Genomic DNA, 24,070 nt, shown 5'->3' with positions numbered 1-24,070 from the left:
AACCTTTTCACGCAGAGAGTTGTGAATCGGTGGAATTCTCTGCCACAGAAGGCAGCGGAGGCCAATTCACTGGATGTTTTCAAGAGAGAGTTAGATTTAGCTCTTCGGGATATGGGGAGAAAGCAGGAATGGGGTACTGATTGTGGATGATCAGCCATGATCGTATTGAATGGCGGTGCTGGCTCGAAGGGCCGAATGGCCTACTCCTGCACCTATTTTTCCCACAGCCACTTCTCACTGTATTTAACCTATCCGTGCACCAGTCTCTCGTTGAATGATGCTCCTGTGTGAAATACCTCTCCCGTTCCTTCTCTCCGGAGATGCTGCCTGTCCCGCTGAGTTACTCCCAAAATGCTGGAGTAACTCAGCAGGTCAGGCAGCATCTCGGGAGAGAAGGAATGGGTGACGTTTCGGGTCAGTCTGAAGAAGGGTCCCGACCCGAAACGTCACCCATTCCTTCTCTCCCGAGATGCTGCCTGACCTGCTGAGTTACTCCAGCATTTTGTGAATCAATCGATTTGTACCAGCATCTGCAGTTATTTTCTTATACCGCTGAGTTACTCCAGCAGTTTGGTGTCTGTCTTCGGTTTAAACCGGCACTTGCAGTTCCTTCCTCCACAGTGCCTGGGAGGCAGACAGTGTTTTGCGAGGCGAGGGTGATTCTCTGCTGAGCAAAATCTTTTTTTTCCTAACGTAATGGATCCTGGGCTGCAGGAGGTGCGTGTCGAGAGAAGGCTTCCTGTTGAGATTCTATCCTGGCATGGAACGGCGCTGGGAGATTAAGAACATTCCGGGGCCTGGCTCCACTCCACTTGAAGCAACAAAACAGGCAGCCGGGGAATTAGAAGATGGACACAAAATGCTGGAGTCACTGGGCGGTCACGGTGGCGCAGCGGCAGAGTCTCTGCCTTACAGCGAATGCAGCGCCGGAGACCCGGGTTCGATCCCGACTACGGGTGCCGTCTGTACGGAGTTTGTACGTTCTCCCCCCGTGACAGTTTAAGAAATAAGGGGTGGGCCATTTAGAACGGAGATGAGGAAAAACCTTTTCAGTCAGAGAGTTGTGAATCTGTGGAATTCTCTGCCTCAGAAGGCAGTGGAGGCCGATTCTCTGAAGTAACTGTCTGAAGAAGGGTCCTGACCCAAAACATCACCCATCCTTTGTCTACAAGGTCCGAAGAAAGGTCTTGGCTTGCAATCTCATCCAAGCTTTCTCTCCAGAGTTGCTGCCTGAGCCACTGAGTTTAGTTTACTTTAGAGATACAGTATGCAATCCTTCACAGCTGAAGTGGTGACACAGAATATTTAACCTGCCCAAACCTTGTCTCAATGGCTCATACATTTAAGATTACACCTCCGGGTTTTTTCAGCTGGGAATGTCGGCACCAATGGAGCGGAAATCAAACCCACAACCTCTGACTCAGTGCTATCCTGTACACACAGGTCTGTCTTAGTTTAGTTTAGAGATACAGCGCGGAAATAGGCCCTTTCGGCCCACCGAGTCCGCGCCGACCAGCGATCCCCGCACACTAACACTATCCGACACCCACTGGGGACAATTTTTGTCTTTACATTCACCAAGCCAATTAACCTACAAACCTGCACGTCTTTGGAGTGTGGGAGGAAACCGAAGATCTCGGAGAAAACCCGCGCAGGTCACGGGGGAGAACGTACAAACTCCGTACAGACAGCGCCCGTAGTCGAGATCGAACCCGGCTCTCCGGCGCTGCATTCGCTGTCAGGCAGCAACTCTACCGCTGTGCCACCGTGCCGCACAAACAGCCTTGGAATGTCTCACCTGGAGTGTCTCACCTGGAGTGTCTCACCTGGAGTGTCTCACCTGGAGTGTCTCACCTGGAGTGTCTCACCTGGTGTGTCTCACCTGGAGTGGCTCACCTGGAGTGTCTCACCTGGAGTGTCTCACCTGGAGTGTCTCACCTGGAGTGTCTCACCTGGTGTGTCTCACCTGGAGTGTCTCACCTGGAGTGGCTCACCTGGAGTATCTCACCTGCAGTGGCCCGCCAAGCGAGCCGAGGAATCGCCCGTCGTACTTCACCCCCACCATCCTCATCATTGGCCACCATGTGCACGGGGGGAGAGGGTAGAGGGGCTGAAGATGTCCTGGTTGGGTTGGTTGCACCTGGGCCTGGCCAAGCTGGCCATCCGCGAGTCACGGTGCCAGGCGGAAGAGGGCTCTGCCCGAGCCGGCTGCCTGCCCCTTTCCCGGGGTTACGTCCGTCCGCGCCCGGGTGGGGTTAGAGAGGGACCGCGCGCTGTCCACGGGCACAGCCTCAGAATTAAAGGACGTTCTTTTAGGAAGGAGATGAACAGACATTTCTTTAGTCAGAGGCTGGTGAATCTGTGGAATTGTTTTTGCCACAGAAGGCTGTGGAGGCCAAGTCAGTGGATATAAATAAGGAAGAGAGAGAGAGAGAGAGAGAGAGAGAGAGGAGAGAGAGAGAGAGAGAGAGAGAGAGAGAGAGAGAGAGAGAGAGAGAGAGAGAGAGAGAGAGAGAGAGAGAGAGAGAGAGAGAGAGAGAGAGAGAGAGAGAGAGAGAGAGAGAGAGAGAGAGAGAGAGAGAGAGAGAGAGAGAGAGAGAGAGAGATATTCTTGATCAGTACGGGTGCCGGAGGTTACGGGGAGAAGGCAGGAGAATGGGGTCAGGAGGGAGAGATAGATCAGACATGATTGAATGGTGGAGTAGACTTGATGGGCCGAATGGCCTAATTCTGTGCCTAGCACCTATGACCTTATGACCCAGCGGGGGGGGGGATGAGGGGCACCAAGAACGAAGGGCCGCTATGCCAATGTGTAGCGGCAGGCAGGAGATAGGACTGTTCGGTGAACTTTTGTAATTTTGCCGGCACCTGAAACGCCTTCTTGTAGGCTGCCGAGGTGAGGTCTGCTGTGTGATCTTACCGGGTTGCATGCCAAGGCAAGCATTTCACTGCAACCTTGGTTCATGGGGCAATAAAGTATCATTGAATCATTGCATCAAAGCAACAGATTGAGACACGATACCAACACTTAACAGCTTGCGTGACTGAGTATTTAGTTTCGTTTAGATTTAGATTTAGAGATACAGTGCAGAAACAGGCCCTTCGGCCCACCAGGTCCACGCCGCCAAGCAATCCCGCAGAAACAGGCCCTTCGGCCCACCGAGTCCGTGCCGACCGGCGATCCCCGCACATTAACGCCACCCTACACACACTAGGGACAACTTACACTTATACAAAGCCAATCAACCTACAAACCTGCACGTCTTTGGAGTGTGGGAGGAAACCGAAGATAGCGGAGAAAACCCACGCAGGTCACGGGGAGAACGTACAAACTCCGTACAGACGGCGCCCGTAGTCGGGATCTAACCCGGGTCTCTGGCGCTGTGAGGCAGCAACTCTACCGCTGCGCCACCGTGCCGGCACGTTTACAGTATTGTTGAGGTAAACACAAAATACTGGGGCTGCTCAGCGGGTCAGACAGCGTCTCTGGAGGAAAGGTCACGGTGATGTTTTGGGTCGAGACACCTTCTTCGATCACCTAACGGTCATGAATGCTTGCTCTCCACTGAAACCTTTTATGAATAAACAGAAGGCAGAGTGGGAGAGGCACTAAATTAAAGTTAACAACTCTGAAATTATAACGCCACGAACTGCAATGGTGATTATAAAACCACCTGATTGTCACAAAACCCAGCTGGTTCATTGATGTCCTTCTGGGCAAGGAATCTGTCGGCCTCACCTGACCCACCCTCGACGTGATTCAGACCAAGTGGTCAACGCACAACCTCCTTCTGGGACTGCTCCAACTAACCTGTGCGGCACGGTGGCGCAGCGGTAGAGTTGCTGCCTCACAGCACCAGAAGACTCGGGTTCAATCCTGACTACGGGTGCTGCCTGTACGGAGTTTGTACGTTCTCCCTGTGACCTGCGTGGGTTTTCTCCGGGCGCTGCGGTTTCCTCCCACACTCAAAGACTTACAGATTGGTAGGTTAATTTGGCTTTGGTAAAAATTGTAAATCGACCCTAGACAATAGACAATAGGTGCAGGAGGAGGCCATTCGCCCTTCGAGCCAGCACCGCCATTCAATGTGATCATGGCTGATCATTCTCAATCAGTACCCCGTTCTGCCTTCTCCCATACCCCCTGACTCCGCTATCCTTAAGAGCTCTATCCAGCTCTCTCTTGAATGCATTCAGAGAATTGGTCTCCACTGCCTTCTGAGGCAGAGAATTCCACAGATTCACAACTCTCTGACTGAAAAAGTTTTTCCTCATCTCCGTTCTAAATGGCCTACCCCCTTATTCTTAAACTGGGGCCACTTGTTCTGGACCCCACCAACATTGGGAACATGTTTCCTGCTCTAACGTGTCCAACCCCTTAATAATCTTATACGTTTTGATAAGATCTCCTCTCGTCCTTCTAAATTCCAGTGTGTGTAGGATAGTGCCAGTGTACGGGGTGATCTCTGATTGGAGTGGACTCGGTGGGCTGAGGGGACCTGCTTCCAAGCTGAATCTCTAAAGTCACAGGATGCCGCCTGGCCCGCTGAGTTCCTCCAGCACGAAGTGTTTTTCCTCAAGATTCCAGCATCTGCAGTTCTTTGTGTCTCTATATTGCAGTGAAATTTAGTTTTTAGTTTAGTTTAGAGATACAGCGCGGAAACAGGCCCTTCGGCCCACAGGGTCCGCGCCGCCCAGCGATCCCCGCACTAAAGGGCGGCACGGTAGCGCAGCGGTAGAGTTGCTGCTTTACAGCGAATGCAGCGCCGGAGACTCGGGTTCGATCCTGAGTACGGGTGCTGCACTGTAAGGAGTTTGTACGTTCTCCCCGTGACCTGCGTGGGTTTACTCCGAGATCTTCGGTTTCCTCCCACACTCCAAAGACGTACAGGTATGTAGGTTAATTGGCTGGGTAAAATGTAAAAATTGTCCTAGTGGGTGTAGGATAGTGTTAAATGTACGGGGATTACTGGGCGGCACGGACTTGGAGGGCCGAAAAGGCCTGTTTCCGGCTGTATGTATATGATATGATATGATTAACACCATCCTACACCCACTAGGGACAATTTTTACATTTACCAAGACAATTAACCTACATACCTGAGTGTGGAGGAAACCGAAGATCTCGGAGAAAACCCACGCAGGTCACGGGGAGAACGTACAAACTCCGTACAGACAGCACCCGTGGTCGGGATCGAACCCGTGTCTCCGGCGCTGCATTCACTGTAAGGCGGGCAACTCTACCGCTGCGCCACCGTGCCGCAAAATATTGTCAAATGGCTTCAACCTCCATGTCTTCCATTCACCTTCCAGACCAGGATAGCTCAGCAGAATGTCCACATACAAGCAGAACACCTGCCGCCAGGCTGACATGCAGGGGATGCATCAGTGATGGCTTAACTCTTCCATCACGGCCCTTTGTCTGAAGAATGGTCCCGACCCAAAACGTCATCCATCCATGTTCTCCATAGATGTGGCACGGTGGCACAAGCGGTAGAGCTGTTGCCTCACAGCGCCAGAGACCCAGCTTCGACCCAACTACGGGTGCTTGTTGCCTGTACGGAGTTTGTACGTTCTCCCCGTGGCCTGCGTGGGTTTTCTCCGGGTGCTCCGGTTTCCTCCCACACTCCACAAAGACATGCAGCTTTATAGGTTAATTAATTCAATTGGCTTGGGTGTAATTGTGAATTGTCCCTAGCGTGCGCGTAGGACAGTGTTGGTGGGCGGGGATTGCTGGTCGGCGCGGACTCGGTAGGCCGAAGGGCCTGTTTCCACGCAGTGTCTCTAAATTAAACTAAAATTGAGATTCTTCAGTCTGAAGATGGGTCTCGATCTGAAAAGTCACCCATTCCTTCTCTCCAGAGATGCTGCCTGACCCGCTGAGTTACTCCAGTATTTGTGTCTACCTTAAGCTAAGATGCTGCCTGACCAGCTGAGTTACTCCTGAGGAAAATAACTGCAGATGCTGGTACAAATCGAAAGTATCACAAAAAGCTGGAGTAACTCAGCAGGTCTCTGGAGAGAAGGAATGGGTGACGTTTCGGGTCGAGACCCTTCTTCAGACTGAAGGGTCTCGACCTGAAACATCACCCATTAACTTCTCTCCACAGATGCTGCCTGACCCGCTGAGTTACTCCAGTATTTTGTGTCTACCTTAAACTAAGATGCTGCCTGTCCCACTGAGTTACTCCAGTATTTTGTAAGAAAATAACTGCAGATGCTGGTACAAATCGAATGTACCACAAAAAGCTGGAGTAACTCAGCAGGTCAGGCAGCATCTCTGGAGAGAAGGAATGGGTGACGTTTCGGGTCGAGACCCTTCTTCAGACTGAAGAAACGTCACCCATTAACTTCTCTCCAGAGATGCTGCCTGACCCGCTGAGTTACTCCAGCATTTTGTGCCTACCTTAAACTAAGATGCTGCCTGACCCGCTGAGTTACTCCGTAGGAAAATAACTGCAGATGCTGGTACAAATCGAATGTACCACAAAAAGCTGGAATAACTCAACAGGTCAGGCAGCATCTCTGGAGAGAAGGAATGGGTGACGTTTCGGGTCGAGACTGAAGGGTCTCGACCCGAAACGTCACCCATTAACTTCTCTCCAGAGATGCTGCCTGACCCGCTGAGTTCTCCAGTATTTTGTGTCTAGCTTAAACTAAAATGCTGCCTGTCCCGCTGAGTTACTCCAGCACTTTGTGTCTTTTTATCTCTTCCCCCCCCACCTTCTTTGTCTGCCTAGTACCATTTCCAAATATGAGTTGTGCTGCCACGCTGTGGCCGGGGAAGCTCTCTGCAACTCCTGAACCAGAAGGGGGAAAAAAAACAAAGAACTTACGTCATTGTGGAATAAAGAGGCAGCCTCTGAAACCAGGTGGGACCGACAGATTACGATCCCTCTAACACAGGACGGGGCAGGACACCGGGGAGTGGCGCAGTCAAAAGGCAACGCGCATGAGATTAGTCAGCAGTGCGTCACTGGGCTGGTGCCCTGATTAAGGATTAGGTCAGGACCATATCGTCCTTGAGCTGAGATGTTTAATAAAGACCGCCGTTGTCTGCTTCTCATGCAGACGGAGAGAGAGAGAAAGAAAGAGAAAGAAGAGAGAGAGAGAGAGAGAGAGAGAGAGAGAGAGAGAGAGAGAGAGAGAGAGAGAGAGAGAGAGAGAGAGAGAGAGAGAGAGAGAGAGAGAGAGAGAGAGAGAGAGAGAGAGAGAGAGAGAGAGAGAGAGAGAGAGAGAGAGAGAGAGAGAGAGAGAGAGAGAGAGGGAGAGAGAGAGAGAGAGAGAGAGAGGGGAGAGAGAGAGAGAGAGGGGGAGAGAGAGAGAGAGAGAGAGAGAGAGAGAGAGAGAGAGGGGAGAGAGAGAGAGAGAGAGAGAGAGAGAGAGAGAGAGAGAGAGAGTGCTATTTATACAGCGGCCTTGCTCTCGAAAAAAATAGCACAAGGGTCATTGGCAAGCGAAGGTAGACCCAAAATGCTGGGGCAACTCAGCGGGTCAGGCAGCAGCATCTCTGGAGAGAAGGAATGGGTGATGGAAACATAGAAATAGGTGCAGGAGGAGGCCATTCGGCCCTTCAAACCAGCACCGCCATTCATTGTGATCATGGCTGGTCGTCCACAATCAGTAACCCGTGCCTGCCTTCTCCCCATACCCCCTGATTCCGCTAGCCCCTAGAACTCTATCTAACTCTTTTTTAAATTCATCCAGTGAAATGGCCTCCACTGCCCTCTGTGGCAGAGAATTCCACAAATTCACAACCCTCTGGGTGAAAAAGTTTTTTCTCATCTCAGTTTTAAATGGCCTCCCCTATATTCTTAGACTGTGTGGCCCCTGGTTCTGGACTCCCCCCAACATTAGACAATAGGTGCAGGAGTAGGCCATTCGGCCCTTCGAGCCAGCACCGCCATTCATTGTGATCATGACTGATCATCCACAATCAGTAACCCGTGCCTGCCTTCTCCCCTTATCCCCTGATTCCGCTAGCCCCTAGAGCTCTATCTAACTCTCTTTTAAATTCATCCAGTGAATTGGCCTCCACTGCCTTCTGTGGCAGAGAATTCTGCAAATTCACAACCCTCTGGGTGAAAAAGTTTTTTCTCATCTCAGTTTTAAATGGACACTCCTTTATACTTAGACTGTGTGTGGCCCCTGGTTCTGGACTCCCCCAACATTGGGAACATGTTTCCTGCCTCTAACGTGTCCAACCCCTTAATAATCTTATACGTTTCGATAAGATCTCCTCTCATCCTTCTAAATTCCAGTGTATACAAACCTAGTCGCTCCAGTCTTTCAACATATGACATTCCTGCCATTCCGGGAATTAACCTGGTAAACCTACCAACACTGGGAACATTTTTCCCGCATCTAGCTTGTCCAGTCCTTTTATAATTTTATGTTTTTATAAGATGTTTCACGTCGAGATCCTTCTTCAGACTGAGAGTCAGGACAGCATTCCGTGTCTATCTTCGATGTAAACCAGCATCTGCAGTTACTTCCTGCACCTTCACAAATGAAACTCGACTTGCCGTAACCGTTATTCCCTTCATCCTCACCCTCAAAAATCATCAGTAAACTTCAATACATTCAAAACTCCGCTGCCCGTCTACTCACCCACTCCCCGATCCGTGACCATATCACCCCCGTCCTTTACAAGCTCCACTGGCTCCCCATCCCCCAGAGAATCCAGTACAAAATCCTCCTCATGACCTACAAAGCCCTCCATAACCTGGCCCCATCCTACCTGACCGACCTCCTCCACAGGCACACTCCCACCTGCACCCTCCGCTCTGCTGCTGCCAACCTCCTGTCCCCCCACATCCGGACCAAACTCAGATCCTGGGGGGACAGGGCTTTCTCCATCGCTGCTCCCACCCTCTGGAACTCACTACCCCAAACCGTCAGAGACTCCTCCTCACTCACCACATTCAAAACATCACTGAAGTCTCACCTGTTCAGCACTGCCTTCAACCACTGACCGTCACCTCACCTTCTGTCTCCTTCTCTGTTCGTTTACTTATTTATCTATTTATTTTCTTCTCTACGTTCTAGTAATCCCTGTAAAGCGTCTTTGAGTGTTTGAAAAGCGCTATATAAATGTAATGCATTATTATTATTATTATTATTATTCTGTGTCTGTACACCGCGGACAGTTTAATAGTAATCATGTATTGTCTTTCCACTGGCTGGATACCACGCAACGGAAACACGCTTTTCACCGTACCTCAGTACACCTGACGATAAACTAAACTGTCTTCTCCCCCAGAGTGGGGGGGGATTCGAGAGGTAGAGGACATCGGTTTAAGGTGAGAGGGGAAAGATTTAAGAGGAACATGAGGGGCAATTGTGTTCCTACACGGAGGGTAGTGGGTATGTGGAACGAGCTGCCAGAGGAGGCAGGTACAATAACGTTACAGGACATACGCGCAGCATGGTGGTGCAGTGGTAGAGTTGCTGCCACAGAGTGCCAGAGACCCGGGTTCGATCCCGACTACGGGCGCTGTCTATACGGAGTTTGCACGTTCTCCCCGTGACCTGCGTGGGTTTTCTCCGAGATCTTCGGTTCCTCCTCACAATCCAAAGACGTGCAGGTTTGTAGGTTAATTGGCTTGGTGTAAACGTATAATGTAAAATTGCCCCTGGCGTGTGCATGATAATGTGCGGGGATCACTGGTCGGTATGCACAAGGTGGGCCGAAGGGCCTGTTTCCACGCTGTATCTCTAAACTGAACCGGCCCCTGAATTCCCAAAAGGTCAGGGAGGCGATTTCCAGATGGAACGTCCAGGGTCAAGGATGTCCTTGAAAAAAAGCGCGCACCGACTCCTGAGAATTTCCAACCCATTACGGGGCAGGGCAGCCAACGCCAAGACTCTGTGGGGGGAGGACCACAGTCTAGGGTCCTTCTGCTGCTGGACATTGGGGGGGGGGGGGGGGGCAGAGTGTGGTGGGGACACCCCTCAAAATAACGGGAAGGGGTTTCACGCCAGGGGGCCAACTGAGTGGCAAGGGCGTGGGGTGAAATTGTGTAATTTATGTAAACAGTATTGAATGTACGCATTTATTCACAAAGTGCTGGAGTAACTCAGCAGGTCAGGCAGCATCTCAGGAGAGAAGGAATGGGTGACGTTTCGGGTCGAGACCCTTCTTCAGACTGATGTCAGGGGGGCGGGACAAAGGAAGGATATAGGTGGAGACAGGAAGATAGAGGGAGATCTGGGAAGGGGGAGGGGAAGAGAGGGATAGAGGAGCTATCTAAAGTTGGAGAAGTTGATGTTCATACCACTGGGCTGCAAACTGCCCAGGCGAAATATGAGGTGCTGTTCCTCCAATTTCTGGTGGGCCTCACTATGGCACTGGAGGAGGCCCATGACAGAAAGGTCAGACTGGGAGTGGGAGGGGGAGTTGAAGTGCTCGGCCACCGGGAGATCAGGTTAGCGGACCGAGCGCAGGTGTTGAGCAAAGCGATCGCCGAGCCTGCGCTTGGTTTCACCGATGTAAATAAGTTGACATCTAGAGCAGCGGATACAATAGATGAGGTTGGAGGAGGTGCAGGTGAACCTTTGTCTCACCTGGAAAGACTGTTTGGGTCCTTGGATGGAGTTGAGGGGGGAGGTAAAGGGACAGGTGTTGCATCTCCTGCGGTTGCAGGGGAAAGTGCCCGGGATGGGGTGGTTTGGGTAGGAAGGGACGAGTGGACCAGGGAGTTACGGAGGGAAGGGTCTCTGCGGAACGCAGAGAGGGGAGGGGATGGGAAGATATGGCCGGTGGTGGGGTCCCGTTGTAGGTGACGGAAATGTTGGAGGATGATTTGTTGGATCCGCTGGCTGGTGGGGTGGAAGGTGAGAACGAGGGGGATCCTGTCCTTGTTGCGAGTGGGGGGAGGGGGAGCAAGAGCGGAGCTGCGGGATGTAGAAGAGACCCTAGTGAGAGCCTCATCTATAATGGAAGAGGGGAAGCAAGCCCTTTGTACGCATAGCTTCCGACAATGTCGGATGAATTTTTTGCATGGTTTCTGTATTGTATATTTATTTACTTGAATAAGGTCTATTTTGATTTTTTTTTTTTTAATGACTTGATCATCAGATTGATAAAAGTCATAGATGATACAGCGTGGAAACAGGCCCTATGACCAACTTGCCCACACCGACCAACATATCCCAGCTACACTTAGACCCACCTGCCTGCGTTTGGCCCACTCTAAACCTTTTAAACCTGTCCTATCCATGTACCTGTCTAAATGTTTCTTAAACGTTGCGATGGTTCCAGCCTCAACTACCTCCTCTGGCAGCTCGTTCCATACACCCACCACCCTCTGTGTAAACGTTACCGCTCAGGTTCCTATTAAATCTTTCCCCCCCCCCGGAACTTAAACCTATGTCCTCTGGTCCTAGATTGCCCTTCTCTGGGCAGGAGACTGTGTGTTTACCTGATCAATTCCTCCCATGATTTTGTACACCTCTGTAAGATCAGCCCTCATCCTCCTGCGCTGCACGAAATAGAGTCCTAGCCTACTCAACCTCTCCCTATAGGTCCCAACCCAAAATGTTTTCTGTCCATTTGCTTCACAGATGCTGCCTGACCCGCGCATTATTCCAGCAGCTTGTGCTTTCCTCAAGGTGTCGTTATGATGGGGTAGCCTGACATAACAAAGCCAACCTTTAGTAGAGTGATATAAGAAGATAACTGCAGATGCTGGTACAAATCGAAGGTATTTATTCACAAAATGCTGGTAACTCAGCAGGCCAGGCAGCATCTCGGGAGAGAAGGAATGGGTGACGTTTCGGGTCGAGACTCTTCTTCAGTCTGATAAGGCTGATAAATCCCCAGGGCCTGATGGTCTGCATCCCAGGGTACTTAAGGAGGTGGCTCTAGAAATAGTGGAAGCATTGGAGATCGTTTTTCAATGTTCTATAGATTCAGGATCAGTTCCTGTGGATTGGAGGATAGCAAATGTTATCCCACTTTTTAAGAAAGGAGGGAGAGAGAAAACGGGTAATTATAGACCAGTTAGTCTGACATCAGTGGTGGGGAAGATGCTGGAGTCAATTATAAAAGACGAAATTGCTGAGCATTTGGATAGCAGTAACAGGATCATTCCGAGTCAGCATGGATTTACGAAGGGGAAATCATGCTTGACAAATCTACTGGAATTTTTTGAGGATGTAACTAGGAAAATTGACAGGGGAGAGTCAGTGGATGTGGTGTACCTCGACTTTCAGAAAGCCTTCGACAAGGTCCCACATAGGAGATTAGTGGGCAAAATTAGAGCACATGGTATTGGGGGTAGGGTACTGACATGGATAGAAAATTGGTTGACAGACAGAAAGCAAAGAGTGGGGATAAATGGGTCCCTTTCGGAATGGCAGGCAGTGACCAGTGGGGTACCGCAAGGTTCGGTGCTGGGACCCCAGCTATTTACGATATATATTAATGACTTAGATGAAGGGATTAAAAGTACCATTAGCAAATTTGCAGATGATACTAAGCTGGGGGGTAGTGTGAATTGTGAGGAAGATGCAATAAGGCTGCAGGGTGACTTGGACAGGTTGTGTGAGTGGGCGGATACATGGCAGATGCAGTTTAATGTAGATAAGTGTGAGGTTATTCACTTTGGAAGTGAGAATAGAAAGGCAGATTATTATCTGAATGGTGTCAAGTTAGGAAGAGGGGATGTTCAACGAGATCTGGGTGTCCTAGTGCATCAGTCACTGAAAGGAAGCATGCAGGTACAGCAGGCAGTGAAGAAAGCCAATGGAATGTTGGCCTTCGTAACAAGAGGAGTTGAGTATAGGAGCAAAGAGGTCCTTCTACAGTTGTACCGGGCCCTGGTGAGACCGCACCTGGAGTACTGTGTGCAGTTTTGGTCTCCAAATTTGAGGAAGGATATTCTTGCTATTGAGGGCGTGCAGCGTAGGTTCACTAGGTTGATTCCCGGAATGGCGGGACTGTCGTATGTTGAAAGGCTGGAGCAATTAGGCTTGTATACACTGGAATTTAGAAGGATGAGGGGGGATCTTATTGAAACGTATAAGATAATTAGGGGATTGGACACATTAGAGGCAGGAAACATGTTCCCAATGTTGGGGGAGTCCAGAACAAGGGGCCACAGTTTAAGAATAAGGGGTAGGCCATTTAGAACGGAGATGAGGAAGAACTTTTTCAGTCAGAGTGGTGAAGGTGTGGAATTCTCTGCCTCAGAAGGCAGTGGAGGCCAGTTCGTTGGATGCTTTCAAGAGAGAGCTGGATAGAGCTCTTAAGGATAGCGGAGTGAGGGGGTATGGGGAGAAGGCAGGAACGGGGTACTGATTGAGAGTGATCAGCCATGATCGCATTGAATGGCGGTGCTGGCTCGAAGGGCTGAATGGCCTACTCCTGCACCTATTGTCTATTGTCTATTGTTTCTCCAGCATTTTGGGGGTTAGCGGTCACGGTGGCACAGCGGTAGAGTTGCTGCCTTACAGCGAATGCAGAGCCGGAGACCCCGGTTCGATCCCGACCACGGGTGCTGCCTGTACGGAGTTTGTATGTTCTCCCCGTGACCTGTGCAGGTTTTCTCCCGAGATCTTCGCATTCCTCCCACACTCCAAAACCGTACAGGTTTGTAGGTTAATTGGCTTGGTATAAGTGTAATTTGTCCCTAGTGTGCGTGTGTAGGATAGTATTTATTCACAAAATGCTGAAGTAACTCAGCAGGTCAGGCAGCATCTCAGGAGAGAAGGAATGGGCGACGTTTCGGGTCGAGACCCTTCTTCAGATAGTGTTAATGTGCGGGGATCGCTGGTCGGCGCGGACTCAGTGGGTCGAAGGGCCTGTTTCCGCGCTGTATCTCTAAAGTAAGTGCAGGCATGACATTTACAAGTGCAGGCATGACATTCACAGTCGGGCAGGGTGGAGTATACCTTTTTTATTGAAAATTCACATAAGGGTAAAAATATCTGCAAAAATAACTCAAACAATTTGATAGAATAAGGTGAAGCTGGTACACTATTGTTTTTAAACATACCATGAAGTTTGACGCTAAAGCCTGCCCCACTCTGTGCTGTTGACACACTGTACAATTAGACAGCAGGACTTGGGAGTCCCTGTCTCATCCTCCTCCTGCCCCACGGCCTTCTGAATGCTTCTGTACATTCCCACAAGCCTGCCGCTCAGGCCCATCGGCACGCCGGAAGGCAGGGGAGTGGGAGTGGGAGGGGAGAGGGGTGGGAGCGACCCAGAGAAGGAATGTGGCTCGCTGCTGCTGCTGCTGCCGCCGCCCACCCTCCTCCCCCCGGCCCACTCCCCTCAGGCCGCTTCCCACCCGCAACCGAGCCACGGGGGCCTCAACTGTCCTTGTCCGCCTGCAGAGAGGCCGCCAGCGTTACCGTGGTGACGGGCTGCCCGGTCATGCTGTGGATCTGCATCTTGGCCAGCTTCTTCTGCTCGCACTCCGTGACCAGCCGGTTCAGCTCCGCCGCGCTGTAGCCAATCAGCGTCTTCAGGTCGCACACAAACTTGTAGACAAACCGCTTCCCCTGGACCTTGCAAATCATGTCTCCATCGTAGTAATACCTGGGAACGAGAGGGAGAGAGAGAGATTGGGCCACAAAGACCAGACACGGGTTAAAACTACATCGCTATACCACCAGCTAGGGTTGCCAACTGTCCCGTATTAGCTGGGACATCCCATATTAGGCCCGGGGGGTGCTGTAGGCCCGGACGCTGTAGGTCCAGAGGCCCGGGCGCCGCCTAACAGAGGTCGCGTAGCAACCCGCTTCCCGGCCCGGGCGGCCACCATTGGTGGAGCGGGAGCATGCGTGAGGTCACATGGGGCGCATGGAGGTGACGTCACCTTGTCCCTTATTTGGGAGTGAGACAGTTGGCAACCCTACCGCCAGGAGACAGTCTTGATTAGTAAGGGTGTCGGGGTTATGGGGATAGTGGGGGGGTCGAGAGGGAGAGATAGATCGACCATGATCTAATGGCAGAGTAGACTCAACGGGCCAAATGGCTGAATTCCGCTCCTAGAACTTATGAGACCAAGACTCGCGATGACATTGCCGCTGGAAGACACAACGCCAATGCTCAGCGCCTCCAAAGAAAAGCATCCCGACTTAAAATGTCTCCTCATCCAGGTTCTCCAGATGCTGTAGGAAGGCAGATGCTGGTTTACACCGAAGATAGACACAAAATGCTGGAGTAACTCAGCGGGTCAGGCACCCAGCACCTCTGGAGAAAAAGGGAACAGGTGACATTTCGGGTTGAGACCGTCACCTATTACTTTTTCTCGGGGGATGCTGCTTGACCCGCTGAGTTAGTCCATCTTTTTGTATCTTTCTCCAGATGCTGCCATACCCGCTGTGGAAGCCAAAACACTGGCAGAAGGGGCTGCGATTGATACTCACTTGTAGCAGCATAACAGGATCGTAAACACAGAACTCTTAGATAATATAATAGACAAAAAATACAAGGGATTAAAACCCCTATCGTAATAAACCCAAAGTCCGTCCACCAACCAAGACAGTTTGGTTCGTCTTGTGTAGTTAACCCAATATGTTGTCTATCCATGTCCTCCGAAGAAGCTGTCAGACCTGCCGAATTACTAAAGCACTTTGTTTTTAGTTCAAAGGCGTACATAGCTGAGGTCAGTGTAGTGTTCAAGAGCCTGATGGTCATTGCGAAGAAGCTGTTCCTGAACCTGGACGTTACAGTTTTCAGGCTCCTGTACCTTCTTCCCGATGGCAGTAGTGAAATGTGTGTGTGGCCGGGGTGCTGTGGGTCTCTGACGATGCTGGCTGCCTTTGTGAGGCAGCGACTCCTGTAGATCCCTTCGATGGTGGGGAGGTCAGAGCCCGTGATGGATGGGGCAGTGCCCACCACTCTCGGTAATCTCCTTCGCTCCCGGGCATTCGAGTTGCCGAACCAGGCCGTGATGCAACCAGTCAATATTCTCTCTACTGTACACGTGTAGAAGTTCAAGAGAGTATTTGTCGATGTACCGCTAGGCACGGTGGCGCAGCGGTAGAGTTGCTGCCTCACGGAGCCAAAGACCCGGCTTCCATCCTGATGGGGGGGGGCACGGGAGAATGGCGAATCCTATGGGATTGGAAATGAACTTGCAAACTCCACACAGACAGCACTGGAGGTCGGGATATAAGCCAGGTTACTGGAACTTTGGCTGACTGGAACATTTAGTATAGTTTGGTTTATAGATACAGCATGGAAACAGGCCCTTCAGCCCACCGAGTCCACACCGACCAGATCTCCACACATTAGCACTACTATGCACACACTAGGGACAATTTTACATTTGTACCAAGCCAATCAACCCTACATACCTGCACGTCTTTGGAGTGTGGGAGAAGACCGAAGATCTCGGAGGAAACCCACGCAGGTCACGGGGAGAACGTACAAACTCCGTATGGATAGCATTGGAGTAACTCAGCGGGACAGGCAGCATCTCTGGAGCAAAGGAATGGGTGACGCTTCGGGTGCGAAGAAAGGTCTCGACAATGAAACATCACCCATTCCTTCCCTCCAGAGATGCTGCCTGTCCCGCTGAGTTACTCCAGCATATTTGTGTATACCTTTGCCATTAATTTCAGCTCTTGTCTAAAACTTGTGCTGATTTAGATTTCACCGCACGCTTGCAATTGCCTGTAATTCTCAAACTACTTACACACAGCGTCAGATTTTATTAGCGTAATTTACGGCGAATTCTCATTAGAAGCTTTTGTGTGGAAGCTTTCCAAAAAACTTGTATCAACGATTACCATTCTGTACCCTTTCCATCACAAAGTTCAAAACATACGATCACATCTGTCCCCATAGATATTCACGAGCGATTTCTCATTCTTATGCTATGAATATTTCACCCCAGAATTGAATTCATTTTCGCTGCCTGCCTCACTTAAAACCACAAGCTCCACGTTCAACATAATAGGGTATATACACCGATCAGCCAAAACATTATGACCACCTGCCTGATATGCTGTTGGTCCTCCGTGTGCAGCCCCATACGCAGCAGGGTGCGATGCACTGTGTTTTGTGACACATTCCTCCCGTGACCACCATTAAAATTTTCTGTGACTTGTGCCACAGTCGACCTTCTGTCGGTTCGGACCAGACGGGATAGCCTTCGTTGCCCTCGCGCATCGATGAGCCTTGGGCGCCCAACACCTTGCCTGTCGCCGGTTTGTGGCATGTCCCTCCTCGGACCACTGTCGGTCGGTACTCACCACTGCTGACCGGGAGCACCCCACAAGCCTTGCCGTTTCAGAGATGCTCTGACCCAGTCGTCTGGCCATAACAATTTGGCCCTTGTCAAAGTCACTCAGGTCTTTACTCCTGCCCATTTCTCCTGCATCCAACACGTCAACTTCAAAGAACTGACTGTTCACTTGCTGCCTAATATATCCCACCCCTCGACAGGTGCCATTGTAACAAGATAATCAATGTTATTCACTTCGCCTGTCAGTGGTCATAATGTTTTGGCTGATCGGTGTATTATCGTGACAATGCGAGGGAGGTGGAATCATCCGTTGCGTGGCACAGTTTGAAGCGTAACCTTATCTCCTTGATCGATACTCTCGCATCCTATAACTCACTGAGTTTACAGTAGGTCCATTCAGTTGGCAGGCGGCTGCAGGGATCAGGGCAGGACTGTTTGTAGTCCATGTTAATGACTTGCAGTGCAACGTATCCAAGCTCGTCAGCGGTACACAACGAGGCGCGAAAACGAGCGTGAAGAAGATTTACCAAGACATTCACGTTAGGTGAGTGGGCGCAGAAACGGCAGATGGCGGAGCGAGACTTGAGGAAACTGGGTTATGTTAGAAAGATTAGAAAATATTATCTAAGTGGCGCGAATCCTCAAATGCATTTTTACAGAGGGAATCTCGGTTTAGGAAACAGTATCTCGGTTCAGGATGGAACCCAGGTCTCTGGCGCTGTAAGGCAGCAGCTCGACAGCTGCGCCACAACTGTTTTGTGACTTTCCTTGGTAAACCAGCATCTGCAGTTTCTCGTTTCCACTGTGTAATGTTGAACGCTCGTCATCTCTCAGGGAAACATGGACATTTGTTAGACACCAATGTCGGGTGCTGATTGAGTCACGCTAAGTGTTAGGGAAGGCTGTGGTGACTCGACATTGTGCGGATGAGCTGAAAGACAGAATTTCACGGGAACAGGCGATGCTTGGTATCTGAATCACTGAAGAATTGCACACTTCCCACAAGAGAAAGCAGACTCCAGATAAGCTTGCCAAATAACGGGCCGGATTTCTCCTCAAGATCTACACTGAAACACTGTCCCAACAACGATAAACCACAACCCCCCCCTGACTCTCTACCTCCGAGACCAACCCACCCTGTCCAGCCTCATCATCGTGCTCACTAAGAAATCCTTGCCCACCTCAGCTCTTCTTACTAAGCAAGCATTTCTCTCTCACGCAGCACATATAGAACAAGGGCTAGGCCACTTCAGATTGAGACGAGGAGAAACTTTCTCACCCAGAGAGTTGCGATTCTGTGGAATTCGCTGCCACAGAAGGCAGTGGAGGCCAATTCAATGGATGCATTCAGGAGCGTGTTAGATATCGCTCTTAGGGCTGACGGAATTAGGGGATATGTGGAGAAAGCAGGTACTGATTTTGGATGATCAGCCATGATAATATTAAATGGCGGTGCTGGTTCGAAGGGCCGAATGGCCTACTTCTGCACCTATTTTCTATGTTTCTACATCAGGTGCAAACGTGGCCAGGAAAGAGCCACTGCCGAGAAGACAGCTCACAACCCAGCCGTATGAATAGCGATTCCTCTAACTTCAACTAACTCTTCCTTTCCCTCTCTCTCTCCGTCCCTCCCCCACCTAGCTCTGTCCCCCTAATTAAATATTACTGATTGTACGCTGCGTTGTCACCTTCCCCTCAGCTAACAACGACCCATTCCTTCTCTCCTGAGATGCTGCCTGACCTGCTGAGTTACTCCAGAATAACCACATTTCCTTATCAGCATCTGCTTTGATCTGTCGTTTTCACACTTTACCCTTCTACATCTCTAGTGTCCATCTCCCATGACTCTCAGTGTGAAGAAGGGTCTCGACCCAAAACGTCACCCATTCCTTCTCTCCAGAGATGCTGCCTCTGGAGAGACTCCTGACGGGTACCCGTAAAAGGGACCACATCACCCCGATCCTGGCCTCTCTCCACTGGCTCCCAGTACGGTACAGAATCAACTTCAAGCTCCTCCTATTCACATACAAAGCCCTAAACGGGCTCCCCCCCCCCCCCCATATCAAAAATCTTCTAACCCACCACTCTATCTCCAGGTCCCTCAGGTCGGCCGACTTGGGGCTACTGCTTAAGCTCAGGGGTGACCGCGCTTTTGCGGTTGCAGCTCCTAGACTGTGGAACAGCATCCCTCTCCCCATCAGAACTGCCCCCTCCATTGACTCCTTTAAGTCCAGGCTCAAAACCTACTTCTACTCCCTAGAGTTTGAGGCCCTCTGAGGGGGCGCTGTGAACTGTTTATGTACGTGCTGTTATGCTTGTGTGCCATTGTATGTTCGTTCTTAGTACCTGAACTGATGTACAGCACAACGTGGGTTGTTTTTAAATGTGCTATACAAATAAAATTGACTTGACTTGACCCTCTGTGTGAAAAAGTTACCCCTTGGATTCCTATTAAATCTTTTCCCTTTCACCTTGAACCTATGTCCTCTGATCTTCCATTCCCCTACTCTGGGTAAATCTTCCTACCCGATCTATTCCTCTCATGATTTTGTATACATCTATATGATCTCCCCTCATCCTCCTACACTCCATGGAATAGAGACCCAGCCTGCTCAACCTCTCCCTATAGCTCACACCCTCTAGTCCTGGCAACATCCTCGTAAATCTTTTCTGAACCCTTTCTATCAAGCTGGAAGTGGGATCAAGTTTGGCTGCGATTCATCCCTTTGGCTCGATAGTTTGTAGCATTCACTCTCTGGAACCACAGGAGGCGTGACTCGAGCACGGTCACTGATGGGACAGTGCAAGGCTGGACAGCTTGTTGAGTGCGGAGAAGTGAAAGCATGCTTAAGTGTAGACGGGTTTGTGCTCATGTTGTGTTAGGTCCGCTTCACCAGCCAGGACCGGAAAACACCTGCGCTTCAACGAAGGTGGAGAAACAAGGAACTGCAGATGCTGGTTAATACGCAAAAGGACACAAAATGCTGGAGTAATCCAACAGGTCAGGCGGCATTTAATTTGGAGATACAGCACGGAAACAGGCCCTTCGGCCCACCGGGTCCGCGCCAACCAGCGATCCCCGCACACTAACACTATCCTACACACACTAGGGACAATGTTACACATACACCAAGCCAATTAACCTACGTACCTGTACGTCTTTGAAGTGTGGGAGGAAACCGAAGATGGTCACGGGGAGAACGTACAAACTCCGTACAGACAGCACCCCCAGTCGGGATGGAACCCGGGTCTCCGGCGCTGCATGTGCTGTAAGGCAGCAACTCTACCGCTGCGCCACCGTGCCGAGCGTGCGGCATTGGGCTTGGATTTCTTGGCTGAGCGCGGATAACCTGGCGTTACAGCATTAGTATTTTTTGTGTTTCAATTGTAACTTAAAACAAATCGTGCCATATTGAAGAGAGAAACCCTGGGGTGACAAGTACTCTGTAAATGGCGACACAGGCGTAGAGCGCCAGTCTTTCTCGGCTGAGGCGCCGGGTACAAGAGTCAGCTGGCCACTCTACAGTGGAAACAAAATGGCGGTGGCTTTACTTACCTGAGCGCCCGGCTCAATTTCTCGTAGTTCATGGTGGGCTTGTTCTTGCGCTGTCCCCACTTTTGCGCCACTAGCTCGGGCTGGTTCAGTTTGAACTCCCCGTCGTCGCCGACCCACGAGATGCAGTCACGGGCATCCTTGTCCGTCAGGAGCTCCAGCAGGAATTGCCAGAGCTGGATCTGCCCGTTGTTGCCTGCAGAGCGCACACACACACACACACAGAGAGAACCCCATTAGATTTATTTTAGAGATACAGCGCGGAAACAGGCCCTTCGGCCCACCGAGTCCGCGCCGCCCAGCGATCCCCGCACACTAACACTATCCTACACACACTAGGGACAATTTTTACATTTACCCAGTCAATTAACCTACATACCGGCACGTCTTTGGAGTGTGGGAGGAAACCGAAGATCTCGGAGAAAACCCACGCAGGTCACGGGGGGAACGTACAAACTCCGTACAGACAGCGCCCGTAGTCAGGATCGAATCCGAGTCTCCGGCGCTGCATTCGCTGTAAGGCAGCAACTCTACCGCTGCGCCACCGTGACCGCCGACTGTTTCTTCCTCAACGCTGCCCCTCCAGTAGCAGCGCAAACCCAACCTCGCATTTTTAAGACTCAAAAATTGCTGGCGTAACTCAGCCGGTCAGGGCAGCGCCTCTGGAGAAAAAGGAACAGGCGACGTTTCGGGTCGAGACCCTTCTTCAGGCCGACGTTTGAGTCCGACGAAGGGTCTCGTCCCGAAACGTCACCTACTCCTTCCACAGATGCTGCCCTGACCCGCTGGTTCACTCCAGCTTTTTTGGGGTCTGTCTTCGGTTTAAACCTGCATCAGCAGTTCTGTTCCACACACTTCTTCGCATTTTTAGATATACTTTGCAACTTCGCATGTGGATAATCAACACGCCGAGGGTGTTAGGAAGCAGATGAGTAACGGGGAGTGAAGTTACTTCATTCAGAGGGCGGTGAATCGCTGGTATTAAACACTCACAGGCTGTACAGGCAAGTGGCTGATTGCATTTAATGCAGATTAATTTAGTTTAGAGATGCAGCGCAGAAGCAGGCTCTTCGACCTGCTGAGTCCGCGCCGAACAGCGATCGCCCCGTGCTATACCACTATCCTACACACACCAAGGGGCATTTTCAATTTTTAACCAAAGCCAATTAACCTACAAACCTGTACCTCTTCTGAGTGTGGGAGAAAACCAGAGGTGACGCAGGACACTGTCACTGCACTGAGTAGCTCCTTCAGTGACAGACTCCTTCACCCCAAGTGCGTGAAGGAGAGATATCGGAGGTCCTTCCTTCCCGCTGCTGTGAGACTGCACAACCAGCACTGCTCCCAGCAGACCAGTCAACAGTGACAGTTAAGGAATACACAGTAAATGATGACAATTTATCCTTGTCTCTTGCTATCCGTTTTGCTGCCCCGGTGTGGGACAAATAAAGGAATATATTACATTATTATTATAAACCAGAGGTGATCGCTGGTTGGCACGGACTCGGTGGGCCGAAGGGCCTGTTTCCAAGCTGTCTCTCTAAAGTCTAAAGAATGGGAGGAACAGTGGCATAGTGGAGCAGCGGTAGAGTAGCTGCCTTACAGCGCTCGAGACCCAGGTTCGATCCCGACTACGGGTGCTGTTTGTACGGAGTTTCCGCTATGTATCTCTAAACAAAACTAAAACTAAATTAAGAATACCCAGGCCATTAAAACTGACTCTGTGTCAATCCCCACTTACGGATGTCAGAGATTATGGGGGGGGGGGATGGGGTTAGGAGGGCGAGATAGATCACCCATGATTGAATGGTGGAGTAGACTTGGTGGGCCGAATGGCCGAATTTTACTCCTATTAAGGGATTGGACAGGTTAGATGTAGGAAAAATGTTCCCGATGTTGGGGAAGTCCAGAACCAGGGGTCACAGTTTAAGAATAAGGGGTTAGGCCATTTAGGACTGAGATGAGGAAAAACTTTTTCACCCAGAGAGTTGTGAATCTGTGGAATTCTCTGCCACAGGAGTTAGGCAGTGGAGGCCAATTCACTGGATGTATTCAAGAGAGAATTAGATATAGCTCTTAGAGAATCAAGGGATATGGGGGGGGGGGGGGGGGGGGGGAGAAGCAAGAACTAGGTACTGATTCTGGATAGAAACATAGGAAATAGGTGCAGGAGTAGGCCATTCGGCCCTTCGAGCCTGCACCGCCATTCAATATGATCATGGCTGATCATCCAGCTCAGTAACCTGTACCTGCCTTCTCTCCATACCCCCTGATCCCTTTAGCCACAAGGGCCACATCTAACTCCCTCTTAAATATAGCCAATGAACTGGCCTCAACTACCTTCTGTGGCAGAGAATTCCACAGACTCACCACTCTCTGTGTGAAGAAATGTTTTCTCATCTCGGTCCTAAAAGACTTCCTCCTTATCCTTAAGCTGTGACCCCTGGTTCTGGACTTCCCCAACATCGGGAACAATCTTCCCGCATCTAGCCTCTCCAACCCCTTAAGAATTTTATATGTTTCTATAAAATCCCCCCTCAGTCTTCTAAATTCCAGCCATGATCGTATTGAAGGGCAAAATGGCCTACTTTCTATGTGTCCATTCCTGGTGACCTTACCTGTCCTGTTCCCCGGAGAACTTCTGTCTTCACCGGATATCCGCGGAGCACGTGGGACTTTGGAGGGTTTGGACGTTCCAGTGAAGACTTTGATGGTGGTGGGAGTTGCCGGCTGTACTGTGGCTGGGATGATTTGGACCGCTGAAAGTGCAACGAAACAAGAGAAAGTTGAGGGGCGTGGCTGTGTTCTGCAGCTGCGGCTCACCGGCAGTCTCTCTGGTTTTTTTTGTTGTTTTTTGTCATTGTCGTCGTTAAATGTACATTTTATTTTATTTTTTAACTCTGTGTATGTGGGGGGGGGGGGGGGGGTGGTGGGGGGGTTGGGGGAAACCTTTTTTCAAATCTCCTCCTCAACGGAGATGCGACCTTTACCGTGTCGTATCTCCGTTCGCGCTACGGCCTAACATCGTGGAGTCGGCGGCCTCCAGCTGGGATCGACCTTGAAGACTCCGGTCACAGGGCCTGGACTTACCATCTCGGAGGCTTCGGCCGTGGGCCCTGCAGACCGCAACATCGGGAGTTCGCAGGTCCCTGGCTGGCGACCGGCTTTCGGGAGCTCCAGCCGTAGCAGCTTCGACCGCCCCGAAGCGCGAGGTACGATCGACCCGCCCGCAGGCCCTTCATCGCCCTGCGTGGCCTGGCCGCGGCACTTTCCATCGCCCGGTGGGGGCTCAGGACTTTCAACGGCCTGC

The 24,070-nt window shown here is 50.8% G+C and overlaps 1 protein-coding gene across 5 annotated transcripts in view; it reads right to left on the bottom strand.

The window, feature by feature from the left end:
* Positions 1-11,693: 11,693 nt before the first annotated feature.
* gabpa (GA binding protein transcription factor subunit alpha) overlaps positions 11,694-24,070 on the bottom strand; it is a 57,802-nt gene continuing 45,425 nt past the window's right edge. For 2 of the 5 annotated variants that reach the window (XM_078409725.1, XM_078409724.1), the window contains exons 9-11: positions 23,379-23,519; positions 20,764-20,956; positions 13,894-14,548 (exon numbers count right to left, since the gene is read on the bottom strand). In XM_078409725.1, coding sequence (XP_078265851.1) covers positions 14,320-14,548; positions 20,764-20,956; positions 23,379-23,519 — 563 coding nt within the window. In that variant the 3' untranslated portion in view covers positions 13,894-14,319. Of the gene's footprint in view, positions 11,927-13,893; positions 14,549-20,763; positions 20,957-23,378; positions 23,520-24,070 lie in introns of those variants that run through there. The other 3 variants (XM_078409722.1, XM_078409723.1, XM_078409726.1) reach the window with 2 other exon arrangements.

This window comes from Rhinoraja longicauda, chromosome 12 (assembly GCF_053455715.1).
Source record: "Rhinoraja longicauda isolate Sanriku21f chromosome 12, sRhiLon1.1, whole genome shotgun sequence".
In the NCBI taxonomy this organism is placed as follows: Eukaryota; Metazoa; Chordata; class Chondrichthyes; order Rajiformes; family Arhynchobatidae; genus Rhinoraja; species Rhinoraja longicauda.
Note: the sequence above shows the minus strand (reverse complement) of the source record. Positions and strands in the feature narration are given on the sequence as shown.